This window comes from Ostrea edulis, chromosome 9, assembly GCF_947568905.1.
Source record: "Ostrea edulis chromosome 9, xbOstEdul1.1, whole genome shotgun sequence".
NCBI lineage: Eukaryota > Metazoa > Mollusca > Bivalvia > Ostreida > Ostreidae > Ostrea > Ostrea edulis.
In genome coordinates this window covers 51,872,328-51,896,615 of record NC_079172.1, presented here as the reverse complement: position 1 = coordinate 51,896,615, position 24,288 = coordinate 51,872,328, and the positions used below count along the sequence as shown (strand labels likewise).

Below are 24,288 nucleotides of genomic sequence, written 5' to 3'. Positions count from 1 at the left end.
ATTGATGACCACCATTTCCTTCATTTTTATATATTTGCATGGTTTTCTCGTAGACAAGCTCTTAACTATTCGCTAAAACTGGAAATTAAAATTGTAAGTTTTTAAAGACATGAGACACTCTATAAAACACAACAGATTTTAGATCCAGAATCGGAACTTTTGTCAGCGTTTGCAGACTTTGTAAAGCAGTCATTAGAACTGCAAAAATGAGGTCTACGTCGGTCAAAATTTATACACACATTTTACAATTCATTCTATTATACAATGTTGGTGTGAATTGTAGTGTACATGTGTTGGGTTTTTTTTTTAAAGTATAGGTGTAATATGCAAATACTACAGTGTTCGAATAGTTAAAAAATGACGGAGACACTGAGAAAAGCTGCACTGTCTACATTTTTGAGATGAATTCAAAGCTTATTGTATCTACTTTTTGCAACGGCATTGCATTAGTTTTGAAGAGTGTGGGTATTAAAAAAATCCAAGGGTTGTAACCTTAGGTTTAATATCTTTTCTGCTCCACATAGAGGTTTGCAACCCTCGAATTACACCAAATGTAACCTTTCATTCATAGTTGAAGTGTTTTGATGAAACTGCCTCAGTATCGGTAATGAAAAGGTGGGGGGTTGGTTGGTTTAGAAACGTTTCTTTGCTTAATCTATAATTGGTTGTTTGTCTAATTTACAGTCTGTGACCAGGCGCTTGGTCTAGAGTCAGGAGAAGTTAAAAGAGAGCAGCTGAAATCTTCCAACACACGGGCGGATCTAGATAAAGAATATGGGCGTTACAATTGTTGTTCAGGTAGGTACATGTAATACAAAAAAAAAAAAAAAAAAAAAAGATGAATTCATTACACCGGTACATAAACGACAGGAATGCAGATGTAATCCTGTATTTTAACACTGATTATAGACCATTCAATTCGAATATAGTCAACTTGAAGCGATGCTCGTTAGTGCTGTCACCGTATCTACAGAAGCGTCGTATTTAAAGAGATATGAAGCTTAGGGTTAGAAGAGAATTTCTATACATATATGTGTGTAGGCCGGCATTGAAAATGTGTCTTACTGAAAATACAAAATATTTACCTATCTTTGAAGTAAGTAATTGTTATTTTCATACTAAAGTGGTATGCTGCAATATAACCTTAACATACACACGCAACACACGAGAGAGAGAGAGAGAGAGAGAGAGAGAGAGAGAGAGTATTGAAATTCTATAGTACAGCAGCCCAATATCGAGAAATTTTCGGACCACCCGCCCCATCCTCGGAAGAAGTAAATCATACGTGGAAAAATATAACAGCGACAACAAAACAGGACTATTTCTACATACAGTATCTATATACTAATCTAAATGTGTCTTATTTCTACATACAGTATCTATATAATAATCTAAATGTGTCTTATTTCTACATACAGTATCTATATAATAATCTAAATGTGTCTTATTTCTACATACAGTATCTCTATAATAATCTAAATGTGTCTTATTTCTACATACAGTATCTCTATAATAATCTAAATGTGTCTTATTTCTACATACAGTATCTATATAATAATCTAAATGTGTCTTATTTCTACATACATTATCTATATAATAATCTAAATGTGTCTTATTTCTACATACATTATCTATATAATAATCTAAATGTGTCTTATTTCTACATACAGTATCTATATAATAATCTAAATGTGTCTTATTTCTACATACAGTATCTATATAATAATCTAAATGTGTCTTATTTCTACATACAGTATCTATATAATAATCTAAATGTGTCTTATTTCTACATACAGTATCTCTATGATAATCTAAATGTTTGTTGTTTATTGTTTGTTTGTTTAATTTTACAACACATGCCCGATTAATCAAACGTATACGTGGTTAATTGGATCTTTCTCCCCCCCCCCCCCCCTCTCTCTCTCTCTCCGACGAAATGCGTTTAGTGAAGTCGTCCTCACAATGTCTAGAAGAGAATACGCACATATAAGTTAAGTTTATTCAATGCTCTCTATTGAATTGTGAAAAATGGTTTTGAGAGAGAATATCAGTAGGGATATGTCCCCACATAACTTGTCCCCACTAATTTAATATCTTGTAACCTTTCACTCTCTGTGGGTTACGTCTATGGTAATGTTACAGTATATGACAATTTTTGTCCTCGCTGTGCTCTTCTGTCCCCACAACGCAGGTCAAATGGCTCAATTGTCCTCAACGTACATGTTTTATCAGCCCCCCTCTCCCCAAACATATATTGAGAGAGAGAGAGAGAGAGAGAGAGAGAGAGAGAGAGAGAGAGAGAGAGAGAGAGAGTTTGAGTTTGAGAGTTTTTGAGGGAATATCATGTAATTCAATGTATATTGTATGTATTATCTAACCAGTGCATTCATCTCTGTCCGTATGCTTTCATCAGAACAGTTATTTGCTGCGTGGTGCCCTAGTAATTTGACGGAGGAGAACTGGTACGAAGTGTCATTCGATGGACCCAAAAATGTAACAGGTCTTAAGGTGCAGGTTCCCGTCAACAATGTCTCAACACACGACCCTTACCTCACGGAATTCTTTGTCTTCCTGGAATACGCCTCTGGGAAGCTGGGTAGTCTGGAGTTGTTTCAACTTCCTGGAAATGTTTCCGTACGACTTTTTATTTCATTTTGCTTGAATTTTAAACATAAATGATATTCAAGTGATCAGGTAATTATGGAAACAATCGGTCGAACAATAATGACTGTTAATTCTAATTACTTGTAGATTTTCGAAACAAGTAAAACAGACAATGAGACGGAATTCACTTGGCGAGGAGAAATGGTGAGGAGAATTAGGATTGTGATCAAAAACTACACGTCTGAACCCTGCTTCAGATTTGAAGTCATTGGGTGTCCCGTCGATACCATTTCAGGTATGCAGTTTTCATTTTCATAATATATATATATATATATATATATATAAGGAATAAACACGTAGCTTGTTTGTGTCATGTGTTATAAAAAAACACATGAGATAATTTGCATTAGGGACCCTGAAATTACTTCAAGTTTTCAATCTATTATTAAAACCTCCTTTTAAATATGAACAATATAGACAATTTTTCGTGTTATTCATATTTGTAACACAAATGTGCTCCACCCAGACGTGGAGTCAGCAACAGCATCAGCTGCATTCTGTATAAGTCGCCATGCAGGAGCTCTAACTACATGCTTAGGATCGACTTTTAAAAACCATGATGATTTTCAGCTTCTACTCTCATGCGTCTAACTTAATATTGTGTTACATGCACATGAAGAATCCGGTCCAAGTATGCATAGTATTTGGGATGACTTTTTTTTTTTAATGAGTATGTCACTGCATGTGCTTCTTTGTGAAGTTGAAATGTCAATTGCAAGTGTGTCACAGTGATTATATCGAGAAATATCATACAATGAATTAGCCATGAATTAGCAATAAATTAGCCATGTTTTAAATGACAAAACATTAGTAAATGCAAATATTTGGAGATGCACTGTAAAATCACTCGTTAATCATGTACACAGAGTTTAACAGGGAATAAAAAGTGTGGGAGAAATGCACTCATGATATCGGATTTAGAGGGGGTCCGCTTTTTAAATCGCAATTTTGTTCATTATTGTAAACTAAAATTTTCCAGGAGCAAGTCCCCGAACACGTACAGGTGTAAAAAAAAAAAAAAAAAAAAAAAAAAAAAAAAAAAAAATTAAAATCAAAATAAATAAAATTGCAAAAATGTACATTTTTTCCCGTTTTTTTTAAACCAAAGAACTAAGAACCCATCCCGGAGGCATTCATGCTCTCTTACTTGTTTTTCACATTTCTATTCATAAGACATTGTTTGTAAACATTATTATCGAATTATCTACGAATAAAAATTGTTTAAACTCTGTCCTGCGTTCCATTCTCATTCTAATCTGAATGAGATAATTCCATCCTTGATTGTTCCAACCATTTGGAAAACCCTGGATCTGCCACTGTCTATATATTACCACTTCTCTCTCCCGGTATCCCCCTCCCAACCCAACAAACAAACCGGATTTATCAAAGAATACTGTGTAAAGTTTGAATTTTATACACGTGTTCTGCTTTCCTGTTGTCTCAGAGGGCGGGTTTTGTGTCACATTTCGAACATTTTTATTTTTCTGTCGCAAAAAGGAGATGATATGTTTAGGATGTGAATTTTGACTGAATAATTTACCGCTTTTTAGTACTGCTATACGGTAATGAGCGTAGACTATATTTAGCATCTGTCCGTCGGATTCGATCGTAGTAATACAGTTGCCTACTTTTAATTTTATATCAAGATATTAGTTTAAAACAGTCCATCCGAGTAACAACAGTCAACATCAAGGGATTTTGCTTGATAAATTGAGAGTCAGAATACATACCCTTGCCTGGATAATGAATGAGAGGTTTAGAATGCCAATCTGATTAAAATCCGATCATTGATCCGCGCCGCGCTGGCAAAGTATAGGAGCGGATCAAAGATCTGATTTTAATCAGATTGTTCAGAATGCATGCTTTGGAATGGATGATTAATGAGAGGTTCAGAATGCATGCTTTGGACTGGATTATGAATTAGAGGTTCTGAATGCATGCTTTGGACTGGATTATGAATGAGATTGAGAGGTTCAGAATGCATGCTTTGGAGTTGATAATGATTGAGGGTACCCAGGGTTTCATTTAGAATTTATAATGAGAGTTGCAGACATGAAGTAAAGTGACAGTAATTTAGGGACCCGATTCTTGTTGTTCATGCAAACAACTGAAAAGGTGCATTGCAGAAAAGTTAATTGTACCACTTATACACAAACATAACAAATTTAATAGATAAGATCTTATTTTTACTTTGAAAACAGTCTCTAATTTGTCAGTGACGAGATAGATCACTTGTTTTGTACCTTAATTAGCACCTGGCTGGATTCGGGTTTCCTGGGTTCAAATCTTGGAAGGGTTTGTTGCTATTTCTTTTTTTGATCCATTATTTGGTGATGGAAACTGAGGCAGTTATAATTTTAACAAGTATAATTAACATGAAATAATGCCAGAGGAGAACACTGATTATCTATTAAATATGGAGGGGTTGGGGGTAGTAGCCATCAGATTGATTCAGTTGGTGTTGGTCAGTTCAGTTGGTGTTGATCGGTTCAGTTCCTGGTAATCGGGTGAGTTGCTGGTGATCAGATAAATTTGTAGAGATTCTGAGTGGATATTCAGGGATCCAGGTTTCAAATTCCAAGGAGTGGTCAGTTTTAAGATGTGCATTTAAAATAGTGATAAGTATTTTATGAAATATAACTGTAAAGATAATTAAAGGAAAGGTAATCAATTATAATAAACAGCATTGATTATTGAAATAAGTGTTTATAAATTGAATTATATTATATAGACCTGCTAAGTCATTCTATATAGTTCTGCAGTCTATGCGAAAGTTTTTTGGACCACACAGGACATTCGGTCCTGTGTAATCAATGAACACACCGGACCGAACCAAATTTTGTCAGACTGAAAAACCTAATGTAAAAAAGTGAAAATGCAAAACCAAGGAAATCTTATTTATTATACCAGTAATACTATACCAGGGATCCCTCCCGTATAATACTTTAGACATTCCATGCGGTTTTAATCACATTCATTTACGTATTTGGATTTTTGTGCTATTTTTTACTTATAACAAACATTTAAATGACTCCGCATCAAAATAGTAAAGCTCAAAACCGGACACTGAGACATCGGACATTCCGGTCCAGTGTAAAAAATGATGCGTCGGACTTGAGGCACTGCACACCGGTCAGGTCCGACGGTCCGATGTCTTTCGCATAGACTGGTTCTGTCATGATAGACCTGCATCCTACATATATCTAAATCTGTGGCAATGGACCTTCTAGACCATTCCATATAGTTCTGTTATAATAGACCTGTTGGGCTGTTCTATATAAATCTGCAATGATAGACTTGCTTCCACACTTATGTGCTCTGCTGAGAATGAAGAATAGTGAGGGAGTGTGGTGTAATGTAGCGAATCCCCTGTCACTCCTACCTGATTAAATTCAAAGGAACTTTCTAACTCTTCTCTACCTTTTATTAATATTCACATGGTGTGTTTTGCAGAAAATGTGGTTCCTGTTGGAATTGAAGAACCTAAAGTCGAGTTCAGCTTCCGCAGCCTGTCTTCCATGTCGATGGAATGTACCGTGCAGAATGAGAACGTCTACAGTATACAGTACTGGATGACCTGGACAGTGAATGGCCGGCAAAGAAGACGAGACTTACTGAGTCCTGGCGTAAGCAGGTCCACGTTGATGCTGTCTGCTCAAGACTTCAACTCATTAAGTGCCAAGGTATTTATACATTCCAGTATTATAAAGGAGGAATATGTAAACTCTGGGGGAATACAAATTGGAATCTGACGTCTGTTAATGGTTATCCTCAGTCGAGGACACTATCTGGTAGATTTCTTTATCATTATTATTAAATTGTTGTTGGAAGAACTTGCACTTACATTTTATTTCTCTCTCTCTCTCTCTCTCTCTCTCTCTCTCTCTCTCATTAAGAGTGGAAAACTTGTATATATAGTAAATAAATGTTAAGGCTAATGGTACAGGTATAAAACTATTGATTCTCTGTGATGTTTGTCTACTTACAGATTGAGTGTTCTATAGAGGCATGCTATAGATCAGACTGTGCCAATATCACCAGCACCAAAGTAAACAGTCCCCCATTCAAACCCGAAGTCATTGTGAGTCTTAGAGCCTTTAAATGTTCAATGATTTTATCTTGTTTATTAAGCATCTTAAATATTATTTACCCATCAGCCCATCATTTATTTGGTACCTGTTATTCAATGCATCACTGTCAGATAAAGATTAATCAACATATGTAAAGATATACTGCAGATTTCTTATTTTATACGAGTACTTAATATTGCGAAATGGCTTGTAGACATCAAATCGCGAGAACATCAATTCGTGAATGCTCTGTTGAACAAAAGTCTTTTACATGTATTTTAGCAATATAGAATTAAAAGTGAGTAATTTTAATTCGCGAGTAATGCTTCTTGCGAAATTATGCAATAATGAATTCCTCGCATATATTTAGAAATCTACAGTATTCAAAACTACTTACTTACTTATGCCTGCTACCCCTTCTGGGACATAGGCCACCGACAAGAGATCTCCAGGCGTCTCTATCCTGGGCCTTTTATTCAATCTGACTCCAGGTATAGCCCATTTTCTTGGTGTCAGCATCAAGATCTCGGTGCCACATGTTTCTCGGCTGGCCTCTGATTCTCTTGCCTGGGAATTCCAGGTCAGCACTTGTCTTGTGATGTTTGATGCTGGCTTACGGAGTGTGTGACCAATCCACCTCCAGCGTTGTCCTAGAATCAGTTTTCAAAACACCATTGAATTAAAAATATATGTATTTGTTATTGTGAAATGACAAATTTCTTTACTTTGTGAGACAAAAAAATTGAGGAGACTGGAGACTGACATTTACAATTAAAGATTTTTTTATACTGATTTCATTTGTGTCATGTAGGTCACAAGTGGTGAATCCATAACAGTAAAGGAGGGTGGTAAGGCGGGAGAGATCAAAATAAAGGCCACTGTTCCACCCCCTCTTTTCTGTTTGGCTGCTGGAAAAGACAGTGATTGCACAGCTGCTGTAAGAGTCACCACAGAATCATTAGAAAGAAACCCACCAACATGTTCACAAGGTAGATAATAGACAAGTTAACACAGAAACCCACCAGCAGGTTCACAAGGTAGATAATAGACGAGTTCACACAGAAACCCACCAACATGTTCACAAAGTAGATAATGGATGAGTTAACACAGAAACCCACCAACATAACATGTTCACAAAGTAGATAATGGATGAGTTCACACAGAAGCCCATCAACATGTTCACAAGGTAGATAATAGACGAGTTAACAGAGAAACCCACCAACATGTTCACAAGGTAGATGGTTGATAAGCTACAACAGAATCACTAGGTACTAGAGATCCACTAATGATTGGAAGTTAGAAGTTTTATTTAGGTAGCAGTTGTAATTACAAATTTTATGAATAAAGAAATTGTAGTATCAAAGATACACCTATTATCCATAAGTCCAATAGACTTTGAATTCAGAATACAATGAATTATGAAATAATTACAAAAATGTTTTACAGATTTAGAGCCAGCTCAGATTGTGTTCTCTGAGAAAGAAGGTTCAACTGAGTCGTGTAATGTGAAACTTACTGAGGATAACTGGAGGCAGGAAATCAGTATTCCGGTGCAGGCTGCTCAGGATGGGGTCATTGACGGAAATCAACGAGTCCAGGTGTCCCTGACCAACAGAATCGACACTGTCACTGACATCAACACCGTCAAAACAGTGGAGGTAAATGTCGGAGAGTGCATGCCTTATTTTTCATGTAGTATACAAATTATATTCAGCATATAAATCTTGTTAATAGCCGTGTCTAATGATTTAGAATAAGCAGAGTTACAGATACGAAGTAAATTACTGTTTAATGATTTAAGAGAAATGAACTGTCTATTGAATATAGTGTGTATTATTGAGTCAATAGTTCAGAATAATTTAGAGTTCAAACTCAGTCTTTGTAAAGATTTTAGCTTTTATTATAAAGAATTGAGGTTCACAAAAAGTCAAATTTGGTCCTAATTATTACGGTCATTTAAAACTTAATAAATGACAAAACTGTTGTTACTCGGATGGACTGTTGGTGTAGATGTGTTCTTGAATAGGTAAGATCTACAAAACTAATTTTAGAAGTGAATGAAAATTGATTGATTGATTATGATCTAAAACTGTTTTGGCAATATTTCAGCCATTTTATGGCGGTTAACTTATTGAAATATGTTTGGTTGTGAATATTTGAGTTTCTCTGACAGCCCCCAATGAGCCTACTCTTTTTTGAAATCAGGGAAATGATCTTTTGTGTGCCAAGGGTGTTGTGATCCTTGACACGGGACACCCTTTAACGTCCCATCCGACGGACATCAAATGAATTTCCAGCTATTTTCTTTTTAAATAACAAAAATTTTCAACATCTGCCTACTTGGTTTTGCAAAGTAAGGGCGATGCTTTTGCATTAATCACAAATAGATTGACATGTAAGTTAATTTTTGTAATATATCATACTTTAGTGTTTGAGTTTTGCCATTCAAATTACCGAATTTCAGAAAGAATATTTGCATTTCAGGATCATAAATGACTATTACTGAACCGAGTCTTTTACTGAATTTTTTTATTTAAATATTAAAACAACATAATGATGAAGAATTACATGGTATAATTGCATGGATTATAATAATGTGTACTATTATCAGGTTACAGCGGAAGATTCGGATATAGGAGCCAGATGTGCCCTACTTAGTTTAGGACAAGTCAAAACGTTTGATAGCACCTTGTACCACACTCACCAGCCTGGAGAATTCATCCTGTATAAACATACCAAATACCCCATACAGGTAAATACCAAATACCCCATACAGGTAAATACCTAATACCCCATACAGGTAAATACCTAATACCCCATACAGGTAAATACCAAATACCCCATACAGGTAAATATCAAATACCCCCTTCAGGTAAATATCAAATACCCCATACAGGTAAATATCAAATACCCCATACAGGTAAATACCAAATACCTCATACAGGTAAATACCATATACCCCACACAGGTAACAGACATACCGAAAGTAAAATTCCTGATTTTCTTACACACTCTGACAATATAACACTTTGAAAACATGAATTTTCCAGTGGAAATTGGATTTTTTTTTAATGGATTATCTATGTTAATTTAGGTGAATGTCTTTGTCAATGACTGTGGCCCAGGCTTTCTGTGTACCTGTGGAGTGTCTGTCAGGGTGGGCGATGATGTAATCCGTGTCAGTAACTGTGAAGGCAGTCCGATGATGAGGAAGCCTCTGCTGAAACAGCTGTTCTATCGAGTACCTGTAAATGAGGACTTCCGAGTCATCGCCGCGGATTCAGGAGACTCAATCACAGTGAGAGCTTAATTCATTGAAGATTTTCATCCCTCAGTTTTCCCACACTGGGCATATGGTAGTTGTTAAAAACTTCCTGTCCTTGAGGTTAATGTGTCTCAAAACAAAAAATTTGCAGACTGTAACATCATCTCTAGCTTGCTCTGAAACGATTTTGAAGCTTTATTTTTACATTTACATTTTATATGTAATAGTTCCAGATCCACCTTATGGAGATCACATTGTTTGTGTGCCTGTCTGTTTTGACACAGTATTACCTGTATCTTTAAATCCTCAGACTGTGTATTAGTATGTAAGTGGACGATTGTCAGAGATAAAAACACTATACGATTTTTAGTTCATTAGGTCAGAGGTCAGTATCATAAGAATGGGATTATTGATGTTAGCATTTGCTGGATCCAGAACGACCCGCTGTTAGTTATCCTATTAGAATTGTTATCTTCCCTTAACTTCTATTGGCATGGTATTAGTGAACAGCAAAATGATATGATAAGCGACTTGATATTTCCTTTGAAAAACATTTCAGATTTATTTGACATCCTTATTTTAGATTGTTTTACCAAGTGGGACATTCCTCAAAGTAAAGGAAACCTTCAAGAATTCACTTGACCTCTGGCTGTATCCATCTTTACAAGATTTCAACATGACACACGGTAAAGAAATCGGCAAAAAAAAGTGTTATGTTATTTTTTACATGCCTCTTTCTAATTGCATTCCATCGTCATTTATCCACAAGATCTTATTTGTGCTTCACCTCTTTAACTGTAACAAATTCAAATGATTTGATGATGGTTGATGATAGAGTATGACTTAGTTTCAGACTGTAGGGTCTGGCCCCAGAGGGGGGGGGGGGGGGATAGATTGGAACCAAAAGATTTTCTATGTTTTCTCCTCTGTAACTTACCGTACGATTTGATGATGGTGGTAGGTTGTGACTTGTGTTTTTACATTTTTCATACTTGAGTTCTGTCCCTCTGGGTGCGTGAATAGTTTGAGTGAAAAAAAAATTGTGTCGATGCTTTTCCTCTAACTGTGACAAATTCATGTGATTTTATGGTGCTATGTATGATCAGGTATGAATTATAGATATGCATGTAGGTTTCATACTTGGGGTCTGGTCCCTAGGGAGATGGGGGTTCAAAAGTTTGTCCATGCTCCTTCTGAGTAACTATAATGGATTCCAACTGTATTTGTTCCGCTGTCTGTCATTTGTGTTTTGCGCTTGGGGTTGCATATGGGGGTGGGGTGAGGTGAATAGGGAGGTGGGGAGAGAGTGTTCAAATGGTATTTAAAGCGGGCATATCACACACTCGTTTAGTGGTGTCCTAGCTTTTAATGAAAGACTGAAATTTGGGGGGGGGGGGGGGGGGGGGACCACAAGTTTTCGAATTCTTTTGAAGGTGTAAATATAGTGGTGTTGTAGGTTAATGAAAGAATGAAATTTTTGTGTTGTGGGGGAGGGTGATACAAGTATTAGAATTCTCTAGGAGATATAAATATATTGTAGTTGTTACAGATGCTGTCTCGTTATTTAAATTTTTCTAAAATTCACTCTGACAGGGTTATGTGGCAGTTATGATGGCTCAATGAATGATGACTTGCTTCTCAAAAATGGATCCACTTACACAAATTCTGGTTCCAAGTATCTTCAGGATTTTGCTTCAGATTGGCGGTTTGTAAATTACGAATTTGTTTCTTTTACTTTGATGAATTCCTATATAATTCATGTACTGTGTATTAAGAACACTAGGGAGATCGGAGGACTTGCTCCCAGTATATATCAGTTTTGTTTAAGAACTTATTTGCAGCCGATATTCTAAAATTAGAGCAGTCTGTGTTTTTAGCTTTTTAATGTGTATGAATTATTTTTGTAAAATCAAATATTTGAGACTTTAATTAGAAAATAGATACATGTGTTCATGTATCACTGTGATGAACCTATTATTTATAAAGAAAATAATTCAGAATTTATAATCCTGTTTATGAATACAATCTTATTTCAGTGTTGCTAGTGAGGAGAGTTTGTACACAGGTATCTGCCCTGGGTTAAAAGTCTCCCAGGGACTGCCAGAAAATGAGGTGTGTGACTGTTCAGGAACTGATGTGTTCAGGTGCGGGGTGTGGAACCTCAACCGGGATTGTCAGGCATACAGAAAATATCAAACAGGTAACAGAAAATATCAAACAGGTCACAGAAAATATCAAACAGGTCACAGAAAATATCAAATAGGTAACAGAAAATATCAAACAGGTCACAGAAAATATCAAACAGGTCACAGAAAATATCAAATAGGTAACAGAAAATATCAAACAGGTCACAGAAAATATCAAACAGGTAATAAACAGAAAATATCAAACAGGTAACACAAAATATTAAACAGGTAATAAACAGAAAATATCAAACAGGTCACAGAAAATATCAAACAGGTAATAAACAGAAAATATCAAACAGGTCACAGAAAATATCAAACAGGTAATAAACAGAAAATATCAAACAGGTCACACAAAATATCAAACAGGTAATAAACAGAAAATATCAAACAGGTAACAAAAAATATCAAACAGGTCACAGAAAATATCAAACAGGTCACAGAAAATATCAAACAGGTCACAGAAAATATCAAACAGGTAATAAACAGAAAATATCAAACAGGTAACACAAAATATCAAATAGGTAACACAAAATATCAAACAGGTAATAAACAGAAAATATCAAACAGGTAATAAACAGAAAATATCAAACAGGTAACACAAAATATCAAATAGGTAACACAAAATATCAAACAGGTAACAGAAAATATCAAACAGGTCACAGAAAATATCAAACAGGTCACAGAAAATATCAAACAGGTAATAAACAGAAAATATCAAACAGGTCACACAAAATATCAAATAGGTAACACAAAATATCAAACAGGTCACAGAAAATATCAAACAGGTCACAGAAAATATCAAACAGGTAATAAACAGAAAATATCAAACAGGTAACAGAAAATATCAAACAGGTAACAGACAGAAAATAGCAATTGGGTAATGGTAAAAAATATCAGATAGAAAATGGTTAAAAAAAGTTCAAATGGATTACTCTCATTAAATGAAAATGTAGTTTGTTAAAGTTTTATATTCATACCAAAGATATGATGAGTATGTAAGAAGTCCACAATAAGTATTTTAGAAATGATGTATCTTATCACAGATAATTCATGATTGTGTCAGATACATGTAGTATAGAGAAGTAATCGACGATTGGTGTAAATTCTGATTGTTGCTTAAATGATAATTTTATATTGTTTTTTAAGGAGAGGACTACACGGACCAGATGTTTAGAGCCGGTCTTTATGCCAAAAACTGTCGTCCCAATGCTACCATTCCGAGATTTAAGCAGATTGATTACGTACCAAAGCAAGATTACCAGGTTTGCTATAGACCAAGCATAAGAGAAGTGGAGGTGACACTCCAGAAATATCGTGACACTCCACCCTACACACACCCGTACTGTTATGTGTAAAACATGACTCATCCTGCTTCTGTTAACTATGATGCTAAAAATTGGATTTTTTGTTTAAAGTTTATTTCTTTTATTGTGCCACTAATTTATGTTACATTTTTCTGTTGATAATTTATGTTAAAATTTTCTTTTTCTGTTGATAATTTATGTTACATTTTTTTGTTGATAATTTATGTGACAATTTTCTGTTGATAATTTATGCACTAGTTATGAAAATGAATAATGAAACATAAATGACTGTTTTGTATACTACTAATTCATGCTGCTTATTGCAAAAAAATATATTTTTTGCTAATTTGTGCATTAAGTATTCAAAATAAAATGTATTTTTCAGTTTGTTCAAGATGAGGGCCTGTTTCCTACAGGATGGACAGCACAGTCAGCTAACGACAGCTGTGTGAAACACATACAGAATTCTACAGTCTACAGTGCCTGTAGGAGTGTGATAGACGTAGATGACCAACACTTTGTGGACGTTTGTGTCGAGAATATCAGGGTGTGTATATATTGCAATTCCATCACTTGTTCTCTATCTCTGTAGTCTTTGAGTCTACCCTCTTCCTACCATACACTGTCTTGTGTTTATGTGTAGTTCAAGGACTGTATTTGTAGTACCTAATATGCCTTATTCATCCTATTGAGCACCCTCGGGGCATTTAGAAAATTGGAACTTTGTTTTTAAAATAATATTTCCATTGAAATTTTGTCTTTGGCAAATGTTTATATACATGTAAGTATTGGATTCTAAATGAGTTACTGTTATGCTTTCCTTTATGACAATATGATCCACTGAAGTCTTATATTCATTGATTATCATTTCAAATTATCAAATTGAACAACATAGTAAATACACAGAGATAAAGTAGCTATTACTGGTATAAGGTAAGTGGTAATGTATTTGAGTGGAGAGGGCCGGGTTCTTAATCTTTGAGGGTTGATAATAGTCCCAGGGAGGCGGTTAAGGGGTAGGGCCACTCATTAGGATGAATGCAGTATTGATTTTGAGTTGTTACTACACATCAGCCACAAATTAGATATCCACAACAAGTTATCACTACACATCAGCCAGGAATGTATCAGTAATAAGATTTCATTTTTGTGTCTGCAGGAAGTGATATTTTATTTTTTATTAAAATTTTAAAGTTTACTGACTCCAATGTTTTTGTGAATTTATATGATGATAGATATTCAATGATTTGTCGTGAATGATGACTGTATTTTATATGATGACGGATATACAATGATTTGTCGTGAATGATGACTATTTTACATGATGACGGATATTCAATGATTTGTCATGGATGATGACTGTATTTTATATGATGACGGATATTCATTGATATTCAATGATTTGTTGTGGATGATGACTGTATTTTATATGATGACGGATATTCAATAATTTGTCATGGATGATGACTGTATTTTACATGATGACAGATATCCAATGATTCGTCATGGATGATGACGGTAGATTCTCTGATGGAGGAGGCGTGTCTGTATCAGTTAGACAGGAACTCCAGTGTGGGCGTGGTCGTGTCCGATGTGAAGGCCAGCCTCTGTCCAGGCAACTGCTACAACAACGGACAGTGTGTCGATGGTATGTTTTAATTATCTTATCACAGTATCTTTTTGAAAAATCTTTTTAACTTAAAAAGGTGTTTTAAATCAAATTCATTAAAGTATATTTATATTCTTGGTACGATTTAGATTTTTGTGGAAGAGAATATTTGTAGCTGTACAACGTTCTGTTTGTCATTGCTATATATTCAATTTGATAATAATTTTTCATGTACTGTGCTCTTTGTTCAGCAGCTCTGCAGCAATTCAAATATATGAAGACATATTAAGAGCATTTTTTAATAGTATGCTCACTGCAATCCATTTTCAAAGCATAATTGACGCCTTTTATCGTTAATTTTCACAGGGAAATGTCAGTGTAATGAGGAATTTTTTGGCTACAACTGTAAGATGAACAAGACGGCTCCTCCCACTCTGACCTTTCTCCCCGCTGAGGGACTTTGTAACACCGTTAGGAGCACCTGTAAGCAGGTGGCGGTGTACGGAGACTCCTTCATCAACAGTCCAGAACTTAAATGCTTTGCTGAGCCAGTAACAGTGAGTGTATCTAAGTCATGACTCATATACTGTAAAGGGGGGAATATTCGCTTGGTATGTTCACGATTATATTAACGGTCGTAAAAACAAAACCATCACAAAGTGCTGCTCAAAGTATTTGGAGTTATGAGTTCATCATTTAAAGGGGTTTATCCATGAAATTTAAACCATTGTGAAATACTGAAGGATAAAAATCATGAAATTTCAGCCCTGTGAAATTAAAGTTCTTTACAGTATTATGGGAGAAGTACAACTTTATCTTATGTATCTTAGGCCAAAGATTAAGTGGTGAATTCTGTTTATCAGCCTACCTCTCAACAGTTTCAAGCTAAATGGTGAAAACTTTTAAACTAAACAAGAAAGAAACTTCATCGTGAAGTGACAGGTCACATGCAAAATTTTATGTCAGGCCAAAGTGAAGGTCATTTGTCAAGGTAAACAATTGAAATTTGTTGTCTAAGGACATTTCACAAACACATTTGTTGTCTTAGGACATTTCACAAACACATTTGGTTTATCTAATTTAACAAGGAGTTTATTTTTATGCCCTGGATAAAGATATTTGTTTAATTGAAAGTACGAGGTCTGACCTGTTGGATAAATGTCAAGGTTACATGTGCAAAGATCAAAGGCAAGATTTTAACTGTGGTCATGAATTGAGAGTGGTGAGATAGAAATTTGGTCATGAAAAGTGGAGGTTAAAGCTTTGTTATATACATGGGTATGTACACAGAATTTAAAATGAAATATTCTGGCAATGTTTGAAGATATGAAATTTTTCTTTTCATATTTTGTGTCTCCCTCTGATTTGTGAATAGACAAGATTTTCTAAACCTGAAGTAATTTGTGTTTTAGATATTTACATCCCCAAGTCAAGGCGGCTACAACAGAAGTGGGGCGGTGGAAGAAGTTCCTGTAGTTTTCAGATTTGTGAGTTCCACTGAAGTGAGATGTGCCCTGCCAACTGGGGATACACCCTACTTGATATCAGTCAGCAATGTCAACTCCACCACCATGCGATCCGCTCCTTTGTTATGGGTTCCCTACAATCCAGCCTGCTACAATTGCTCTTCCAAATCTGAATACTGCTTCATGAAGGTCAGACATATAGATAAATTTCTTAGCTTTAAATTTTTTTTGAATGATAAAAAGAGGATTTAAATATAACACTGGTACCTCACTATTAGGTCACCTGAGTGACTCAGGTGATCTATTGCGAATGTTAGATGTCTGCCATTAACTGTCGTCTGTTGCATGTTCATCTCTGTATTTAGGTAGCCAGTTTTGATCAGGGAGTGGTAATCATATAGTAAAAATATAGAACATGATTTTTTTTAAATGCTCTGTAAATCTTGGGACATTGAGATAACTGCATCTGGAGAGCTAAAGGACAAATCATTTTCTTTCTTTTAAAATAATTGATGCCTTGTTTGAATGAACTGTCCATTGAAGTTGTTGTATGCGAGTCAGGTGAATGTTAAGGTCAATGGGCCTCTTGTTTAAGGTAAAAGACTTTGCTATATGTGAACTGTTGTATAAGTTGTATACTATCTAAGACAACTGATGATAGTGAACAAAACTGACAAAGGAATTTTTACTTAGTACAATACTATAGAATGTCGAGTCCAGGAAACAGATGAAGCCTGGTCTGGAAACCCTCTCTGAAGTTAACTTTCAGTTAGTAACAGATGAAGGCTGGTCTGGAAACCCTCTCTGAAGTTAACTTTCAGTTAGTAACAGATGAAGGCTGGTCTGGAAACCCTCTCTGAAGTTAACTTTCAGTTAGTAACAGATGAAGCCTGGTCTGGAAACCCTCTCTGAAGTTAACTTTCAGTTAGTAACAGATGAAGGCTGGTCTGGAAACCCTCTCTGAAGTTAACTTTCAGTTAGTAACAGATGAAGGCTGGTCTGGAAACCCTCTCTGAAGTTAACTTTCAGTTAGTAACAGATGAAGGCTGGTCTGGAAACCCTCTCTGAAGTTAACTTTCAGTTAGTAACAGATGAAGCCTGGTCTGGAAACCCTCTCTGAAGTTAACTTTCAGTTAGTAACAGATGAAGCCTGGTCTGGAAACCCTCTCTGAAGTTAACTTTCAGTTAGTAACAGATGAAGCCTGGTCTGGAAACCCTCTCTGAAGTTAACTTTCAGTTAGTAAACAGATGAAGCCTGGTCTGGAAACCCTCTTTGAAGTTAACTTTCAGTTAGTAACAGATGAAGCCTGGTCTGGAAACCCTCTCTGAAGTTAACTTTCAGTTAGTAACAGATGAAGCCTGGTCTGGAAACCCTCTCTGAAGTTAACTTTCAGTTAGTAAACAGATGAAGCCTGGTCTGGAAACCCTCTCTGAAGTTAACTTTCAGTTAGTAACAGATGAAGGCTGGTCTGGAAACCCTCTCTGAAGTTAACTTTCAGTTAGTAACAGATGAAGCCTGGTCTGGAAACCCTCTCTGAAGTTAACTTTCAGTTAGTAAACAGATGAAGCCTGGTCTGGAAACCCTCTCTGAAGTTAACTTTCAGTTAGTAACAGATGAAGCCTGGTCTGGAAACCCTCTCTGAAGTTAACTTTCAGTTAGTAACAGATGAAGCCTGGTCTGGAAACCCTCTCTGAAGTTAACTTTCAGTTAGTAACAGATGAAGCCTGGTCTGGAAACCCTCTCTGAAGTTAACTTTCAGTTAGTAACAGATGAAGCCTGGTCTGGAAACCCTCTCTGAAGTTAACTTTCAGTTAGTAACAGATGAAGCCTGGTCTGGAAACCCTCTCTGAAGTTAACTTTCAGTTAGTAACAGATGAAGCCTGGTCTGGAAACCCTCTCTGAAGTTAACTTTCAGTTAGTAACAGATGAAGCCTGGTCTGGAAACCCTCTCTGAAGTTAACTTTCAGTTAGTAACAGATGAAGCCTGGTCTGGAAACCCTCTCTGAAGTTAACTTTCAGTTAGTAACAGATGAAGCCTGGTCTGGAAACCCTCTCTGAAGTTAACTTTCAGTTAGTAATGCTTTGTTTTCGCTTTATAGGCTGATGTTTGTGTGATTGATGGAGGTTGTTATCTGAACATGTCAGAAAACGCCAGGGATCCCTCTCAAGTTTGTGACCCACGGAATAGTCAAACCCAATGGTCTAACAGGACAAGTAAGGCAGAATTAGACTTTCACTGTTGTTAAATTAAACATACTGTTTCTGTACTTATTTCAGAAGGATAAATATTTTTAGTGTCTTTGGTAGTGAAGGAATTTTAGAGAACTTAATCATAATTGTGCCAAATTATGGAAATTTGTATTTATCCATTATTTTAATCATTAAACTTCATTGGGGGGGGGGGGGGGTGTCTCAATTATCATATATTTTTTAGCGTACCCATATCCCATGAATTTTGATCCACAATGAAATCACAATGTTTCAATGTACACAAATCATGTCACGGAATTACATTTCAACCAAACTATAAAATCTTGACATCCACGAAAATTGAGTCCCACAAATTTGAATGATTCCACAGTATTGTACACAGAAGTGTTAAATTTACCACAGTATTGTACACAGAAGTGCCTAATTTAGTTAGGTGATATTTTACATCAATCTAGATTGTGCCAAATTCTAAATGCACTGAAGTAAGACTGAGTGCACATACAATAGGTAGAGTAGATGGAAATACCTGGTCATGTGGAACTCTTTCATGTTAATATAATATTGGATTTCTGGTGCGAGGATGGGGCTTTATGACTTTATGACATCTGTAGATGTTTTAGTTAATTGGTGATGTTTTACTTATTTACAGGTTTGTGCCCCTTTTCTATGATGCAGTGGTCAGAAATGAATTCCTCAGCTCTGCCTTTCTTTAATGACAAAACCATCCCCAATGTTGCTACTCTGGGGGACTGTCGTAAGGAATGTGTGGCTGAGAACCAGTTTAGGTGTCAGTCTGTTGAGTACAATGCCAAGACAATGGAGTGTCAGTTATCACGAGTGCAGGTTCGCGAGGCAGAGAGCTATTTACAGTCTGGGTACTTCAGTGAAGACTGGACTTACAGCCACTGGTACTGCACAAAAGGTAGGGATGTATGAAAAACAAATGTATGATTTACAAAATGTACTTAGTAGAAACCTATATTCCTGTCAGAAATGCAAAAAAACAGATCTTATGCTCATAGAATAAAAATTGAAAAGCTTTTATAATGAATTAAAGTCCTTCTCGTGTTTGTAGATCCATGTCCATCCAAGAAGATTGAATGGAATCGGCTGGCAAGTTATGATGGATATTTCACCCCGGACAATGACCTTGACATTCTGTACGACGTGTGGAGGTATAATGACTGCCAGGAATTGTGTGAAGTTGAACCAGCTTGCCGAGCCATCAAATTCTCACCAGAGAGGGGGATATGTATACTGTCTGATGGAGCATTGAAAGTGGATAAGGCCATAGGAACCTATCAGGGCTACCCTGGCTGGGAGTACCACTCCTTCTCCTGTCAAGAAGGTTAGAAATGCAGGTGTTTTTCTTAGAATTGGATCTAACCTACGTTTTTCTTGTATCCTGGTTGTATTTCCACCTCATGCCTTGTTGAGTTGTCAGACTAGTAAGAATTGGTTTTGGCAATGACTGATAACCTTGATGATACATGTAAATAATTCCTCCTTGAAACCTTGACACGATTAATAATTATAGTTCCTGTTACCCGTCTCCTTAGAAATACGTATTCTTTGATGATTATGAAATCTTGGGCTTGAAATAATTTACACCGAACTGTTTAGGATGTAAATTTCACTTGTATGTAAATGTTTTGTATGTTTTGACTCCCAGAGAAAGAACAGGGACCCACTGTGACTGCTGCTGAAGTAAAGCTGGCGTACCTGGGTCCAGGTAAAGATGAAGTCATGTGTGACTTTGACCGATTGGAGAGTACAAGGGGAATTGAATACTACATCCTGTGGAGGGTTGATGGGAAATATTTATATGAAGATACCAATGTTACGGATCAAAAACTTCCCTCCAATCTGGCAAACAGCATTCAGGATGGAACAAAAGTGAGTCATTTAGATAGAGTTATATTTACCTGTAATGTTTGTTTGAGGCATATTCATGCAAAATGTGAACTGATTTAAACAACAAAAAAACCCAGTTCTATTGGTAGTTTCTATTAATGTTTTATTTCTTGCATTTTCACCAGTAAACACCGCAAGGTATATAAATGTTAATATCATCTTGGTCTATCATATCCAGAAAGAGAGCGCTTTGTATGTAAGTTGTCGTTTGACACATAATGTTCCTGGGTTTTTTTCTATCCACAGATCTCGTGCTCAGTGAGTGCGTGTTACAATGATTCTTGTGACTCCACCCGAGGAAAACTCGTCACCTCTCCTGAATACGAAGCCACATTACAGGTAAGTTCTGTTATGAAATGAAGAAAAATATCAAGCTTCAACATTTTCTAGATATGAAAATTTTTAAGTTCTTAAATACCTGTTACATTTTTAAATTTTTGAATAAAATGTCATTTGTGTTTGTTTATTTGATAATTACACAAACTGACTCAAGTTTTATACATATTTTATCTGTTATTTACAGATTAGTGGCAAAGACAATATCGATCTTCCAGAGGGAGCAGATCCAGAAATGTACGAGATCATCCCCACAGCCCCTCCCTATGTTCTGTGTAGAAACTTATCTCTGAGTGCCCCTGACAACTGTAGTATTGAACTCAGCACCAAAACTCCCCTGAACAGCAGTGAACTCACGTGCCCAGGAGGAAAAGTCATCAAACAGATGGCTGTCAAAATGTATCTTCAGGTACGATGTCCCGAGTGTCCAGCTGAGATGTCCATAGTGGAGATATCATGTGACAGCATGTGATAGTATATCAAATATGTGATGTTGAATATAGCGCCCATGGGGATCAGGGTTAGATCTGATAGGTCCTCAGTACTCCTTACTTGTTGTAAGAGGCGACTAAATGGGGAGGTCCTTCGGATGAGACCGCAAAAACCGAGGCCCTGTGTCACAGCAGGTGTGGCAGGATAAAGATCCCGCCCTGCTCAAAGGCCGTAAGCGCCGAACATAGGCCTAAATTTTGCAGCCCTTCACCAGCAATGGTGAGGTCTCCATATGTGTGAAAAATTCTCAAGCAGGACATTAAATAATATACAACCAACCTAACTTTTTTAAGAGGATTTGTTGTGTAATCTGGGGTGTGGTAGAGGTAGACTGAGGTATCGAGCAGCAGTCTTAAGGCTTCTTGTGTATAGATTTGACTTTTATATTGTAGTAATATTACCATACATTGTATATTGGCCTGGATAACTCCATGGTTAGATCACTTATTAACTAGTAATGCAAGGGTCTCGGGTTCCATCCTCGATTGATCCAAAGATTTTTTGCCCTTCTTTGCTATAATAACTAATGTTCATATGTACACACTTCTGTAATACGTAAGAGCTGATCTTTCATATTTTACTTGCAACAACCAGTAGGTATTAAAATATGCTAACTCTAAAACAGACATGGTAATATCCACATAGATTTTGTGTAGAAACGAGATAGAATGCAAGTGAATTGTACTTGAAATGTAAAAAAAAAATATATCTTACTCAGAAACATTACGTATGTCCTTAAGATGACGTTGAAAGTTTGCTTTTTGTGTTTTTAAGTCCGATAAACAGAAATCTCCAGTCTGCTCCATGAAGATCACCAATGACAACTGGAGGACAGCTCGCTACGGGGTACAACTGAAGGCCACAGTGGACAACAAGTATGATGGCGATCACGTCAGAGAAATGACCCTGATGGCTGATTATCTTGTGAACAACAACAGAGAGAAAGAAAATGTCACAAAGAAATCTGTTAAGGTTTGTACGAATTTGTATCAAAGTGTACAGCGTTTTTCTTACATACCAAAACCCGTTTATTGGGGAAAAAATAGCTTCAAAGTAAAACAGATTGAGAATTTTCTATCATGTAAATAAATGGCATTTGTTTTGAAATGAACATTGAATAAACCATATTTTAAAGAATAAAGAAGTATTTCTTGTTTACAATTTTACAAATGAGCACCATTTTATTGACCTCGATTTATAAAGACTTACCAGCTTTTTTCTGGGCATGTTTTAGCCTCGAAATTGGGAAAAATCGATAGTGTTTGGAATTTGGAATGGTACTATTTTTTTGCACCAGTTATATACAGGAAAAAATCACTGAAGAACAAAGTATAAAATTGACATGGACATGTAATGGAGAAGTCTGAATTAATTCTGTGAATGGGTCCTTCTTTATTCTGTTGTGTTTTTCATTACTCGTGTGCTTAGTTGTAGAAAGGTGGGGGGGATGATGTTGTATGAATAAGGATAAAACTTTTGTATTTTTATGGTAGGCGAATGTGGTAGACAGAGACAGAAAAGGCCTGTGTATATCTGTTAACGATCCTCATATCACCACATTTGATAGCAGGTATGATATTCATGATGAAAGGGGAAATATTAAAGACGAACGTCACTTTGCAGTGTGTGGAATTCTGTAATATACATCATTAGATAATGTGATAAGAGAGAACATATACCTTAGAAATTTCATTGTTTATTGGTTCTCTTTCAATGAATATACAACAATGTAATTTGGAAATATCCTTTTATTTTTGAAATGATAATCAAATAGAATATTTGTTATACCAGTCATTAAAGGGACTGATTCACGATTTTCCCCAAAATCTTCTTTTTCACTTTTAATGATCAAAATCCACTGTCTAATGTGTTTAAAAGATTTCACATAAAAATTAAGATTATGCATTATCACAGAAGCTCATTTTAGAGAGTTTAATATTTGTTTTGTAAACAAAGATTGCGGTATGTTATTGTTTACGAAATTTTTAAAATAAATGGATATCGATCTAAATTTATTTTATCTTTCACATTTCAAGCCTTTTGGGGGTAAAATGTGTTATTTAAAAGTTAAAATTTGTGACTATGCAAAATTAAGATGCTTTATATAACAAATTTAATATTTCACGTCTTTCTTTGTATACCTAAAAAGACTTGAGTCTTTGTTTACATAACACAGATTTAAGGCTAAAATATTGCTTTTATTCTTGCATTCAGAAGGTCAAAATTTTGGCTGTCAACATTAAATGAGTTATATTTTCAATGTTTAACAAAAAATGAAAAATATTTTTATCAAAAATCGTGAACCAGTCCCTTTAAAATATCTAATTATGGTTTGGAAAATAATGATATGCTTTGAATATAACTGAATTTCACTTATTTAACATATTCCAGGTACTTCAACAACTACTTTGAGGGTGAATACGTCTTGTATCGACATAAGACACTTCCATACCAAGTGAACACATTCTACAGACGATGCAATGGCCGGGCTTCCTGTAACTGTGCTGTCGCTGTCAGGGCTGGAGACGACGTTTTGTTGGTGGACAAGTGTGGTCCGACAGAGTCCAGCACAGGAGGATTTTATCCAATCACAATTAGACTTTTCAGAAACGGTATCCTGACACCAGGATTCAAGATCTTCAGTTATTATGAAGGACGTAAGATTAAGGTAATTATTTCATCAGAATCTGGCCTCTTTTAGCTCTAGTTTCCAGTGAAAAAAAAATGAATAATGCCATAACGTTTTGTAGAAAATGTTTTTGAAATATTA

The 24,288-nt window shown here is 35.8% G+C and overlaps 1 protein-coding gene across 1 annotated transcript in view; it reads left to right on the top strand.

The window, feature by feature from the left end:
• Positions 1-24,288, top strand: part of LOC125658020 (uncharacterized) — a 150,429-nt gene that overhangs the window by 17,837 nt on the left and 108,304 nt on the right. The window contains exons 2-27 of the mRNA XM_056149514.1: positions 685-798; positions 2,414-2,634; positions 2,752-2,899; positions 6,118-6,347; positions 6,653-6,745; positions 7,546-7,723; positions 8,181-8,392; positions 9,346-9,486; positions 9,829-10,032; positions 10,583-10,685; positions 11,593-11,704; positions 12,036-12,199; positions 13,332-13,447; positions 13,875-14,036; positions 14,978-15,137; positions 15,465-15,655; positions 16,511-16,753; positions 18,665-18,779; positions 19,426-19,698; positions 19,852-20,124; positions 20,449-20,672; positions 20,937-21,029; positions 21,214-21,435; positions 22,293-22,490; positions 23,012-23,088; positions 23,910-24,186. Coding sequence (XP_056005489.1) covers positions 685-798; positions 2,414-2,634; positions 2,752-2,899; positions 6,118-6,347; positions 6,653-6,745; positions 7,546-7,723; positions 8,181-8,392; positions 9,346-9,486; positions 9,829-10,032; positions 10,583-10,685; positions 11,593-11,704; positions 12,036-12,199; positions 13,332-13,447; positions 13,875-14,036; positions 14,978-15,137; positions 15,465-15,655; positions 16,511-16,753; positions 18,665-18,779; positions 19,426-19,698; positions 19,852-20,124; positions 20,449-20,672; positions 20,937-21,029; positions 21,214-21,435; positions 22,293-22,490; positions 23,012-23,088; positions 23,910-24,186 — 4,544 coding nt within the window. The remainder of the gene's footprint in view (positions 1-684; positions 799-2,413; positions 2,635-2,751; positions 2,900-6,117; positions 6,348-6,652; positions 6,746-7,545; positions 7,724-8,180; positions 8,393-9,345; positions 9,487-9,828; positions 10,033-10,582; positions 10,686-11,592; positions 11,705-12,035; positions 12,200-13,331; positions 13,448-13,874; positions 14,037-14,977; positions 15,138-15,464; positions 15,656-16,510; positions 16,754-18,664; positions 18,780-19,425; positions 19,699-19,851; positions 20,125-20,448; positions 20,673-20,936; positions 21,030-21,213; positions 21,436-22,292; positions 22,491-23,011; positions 23,089-23,909; positions 24,187-24,288) is intronic.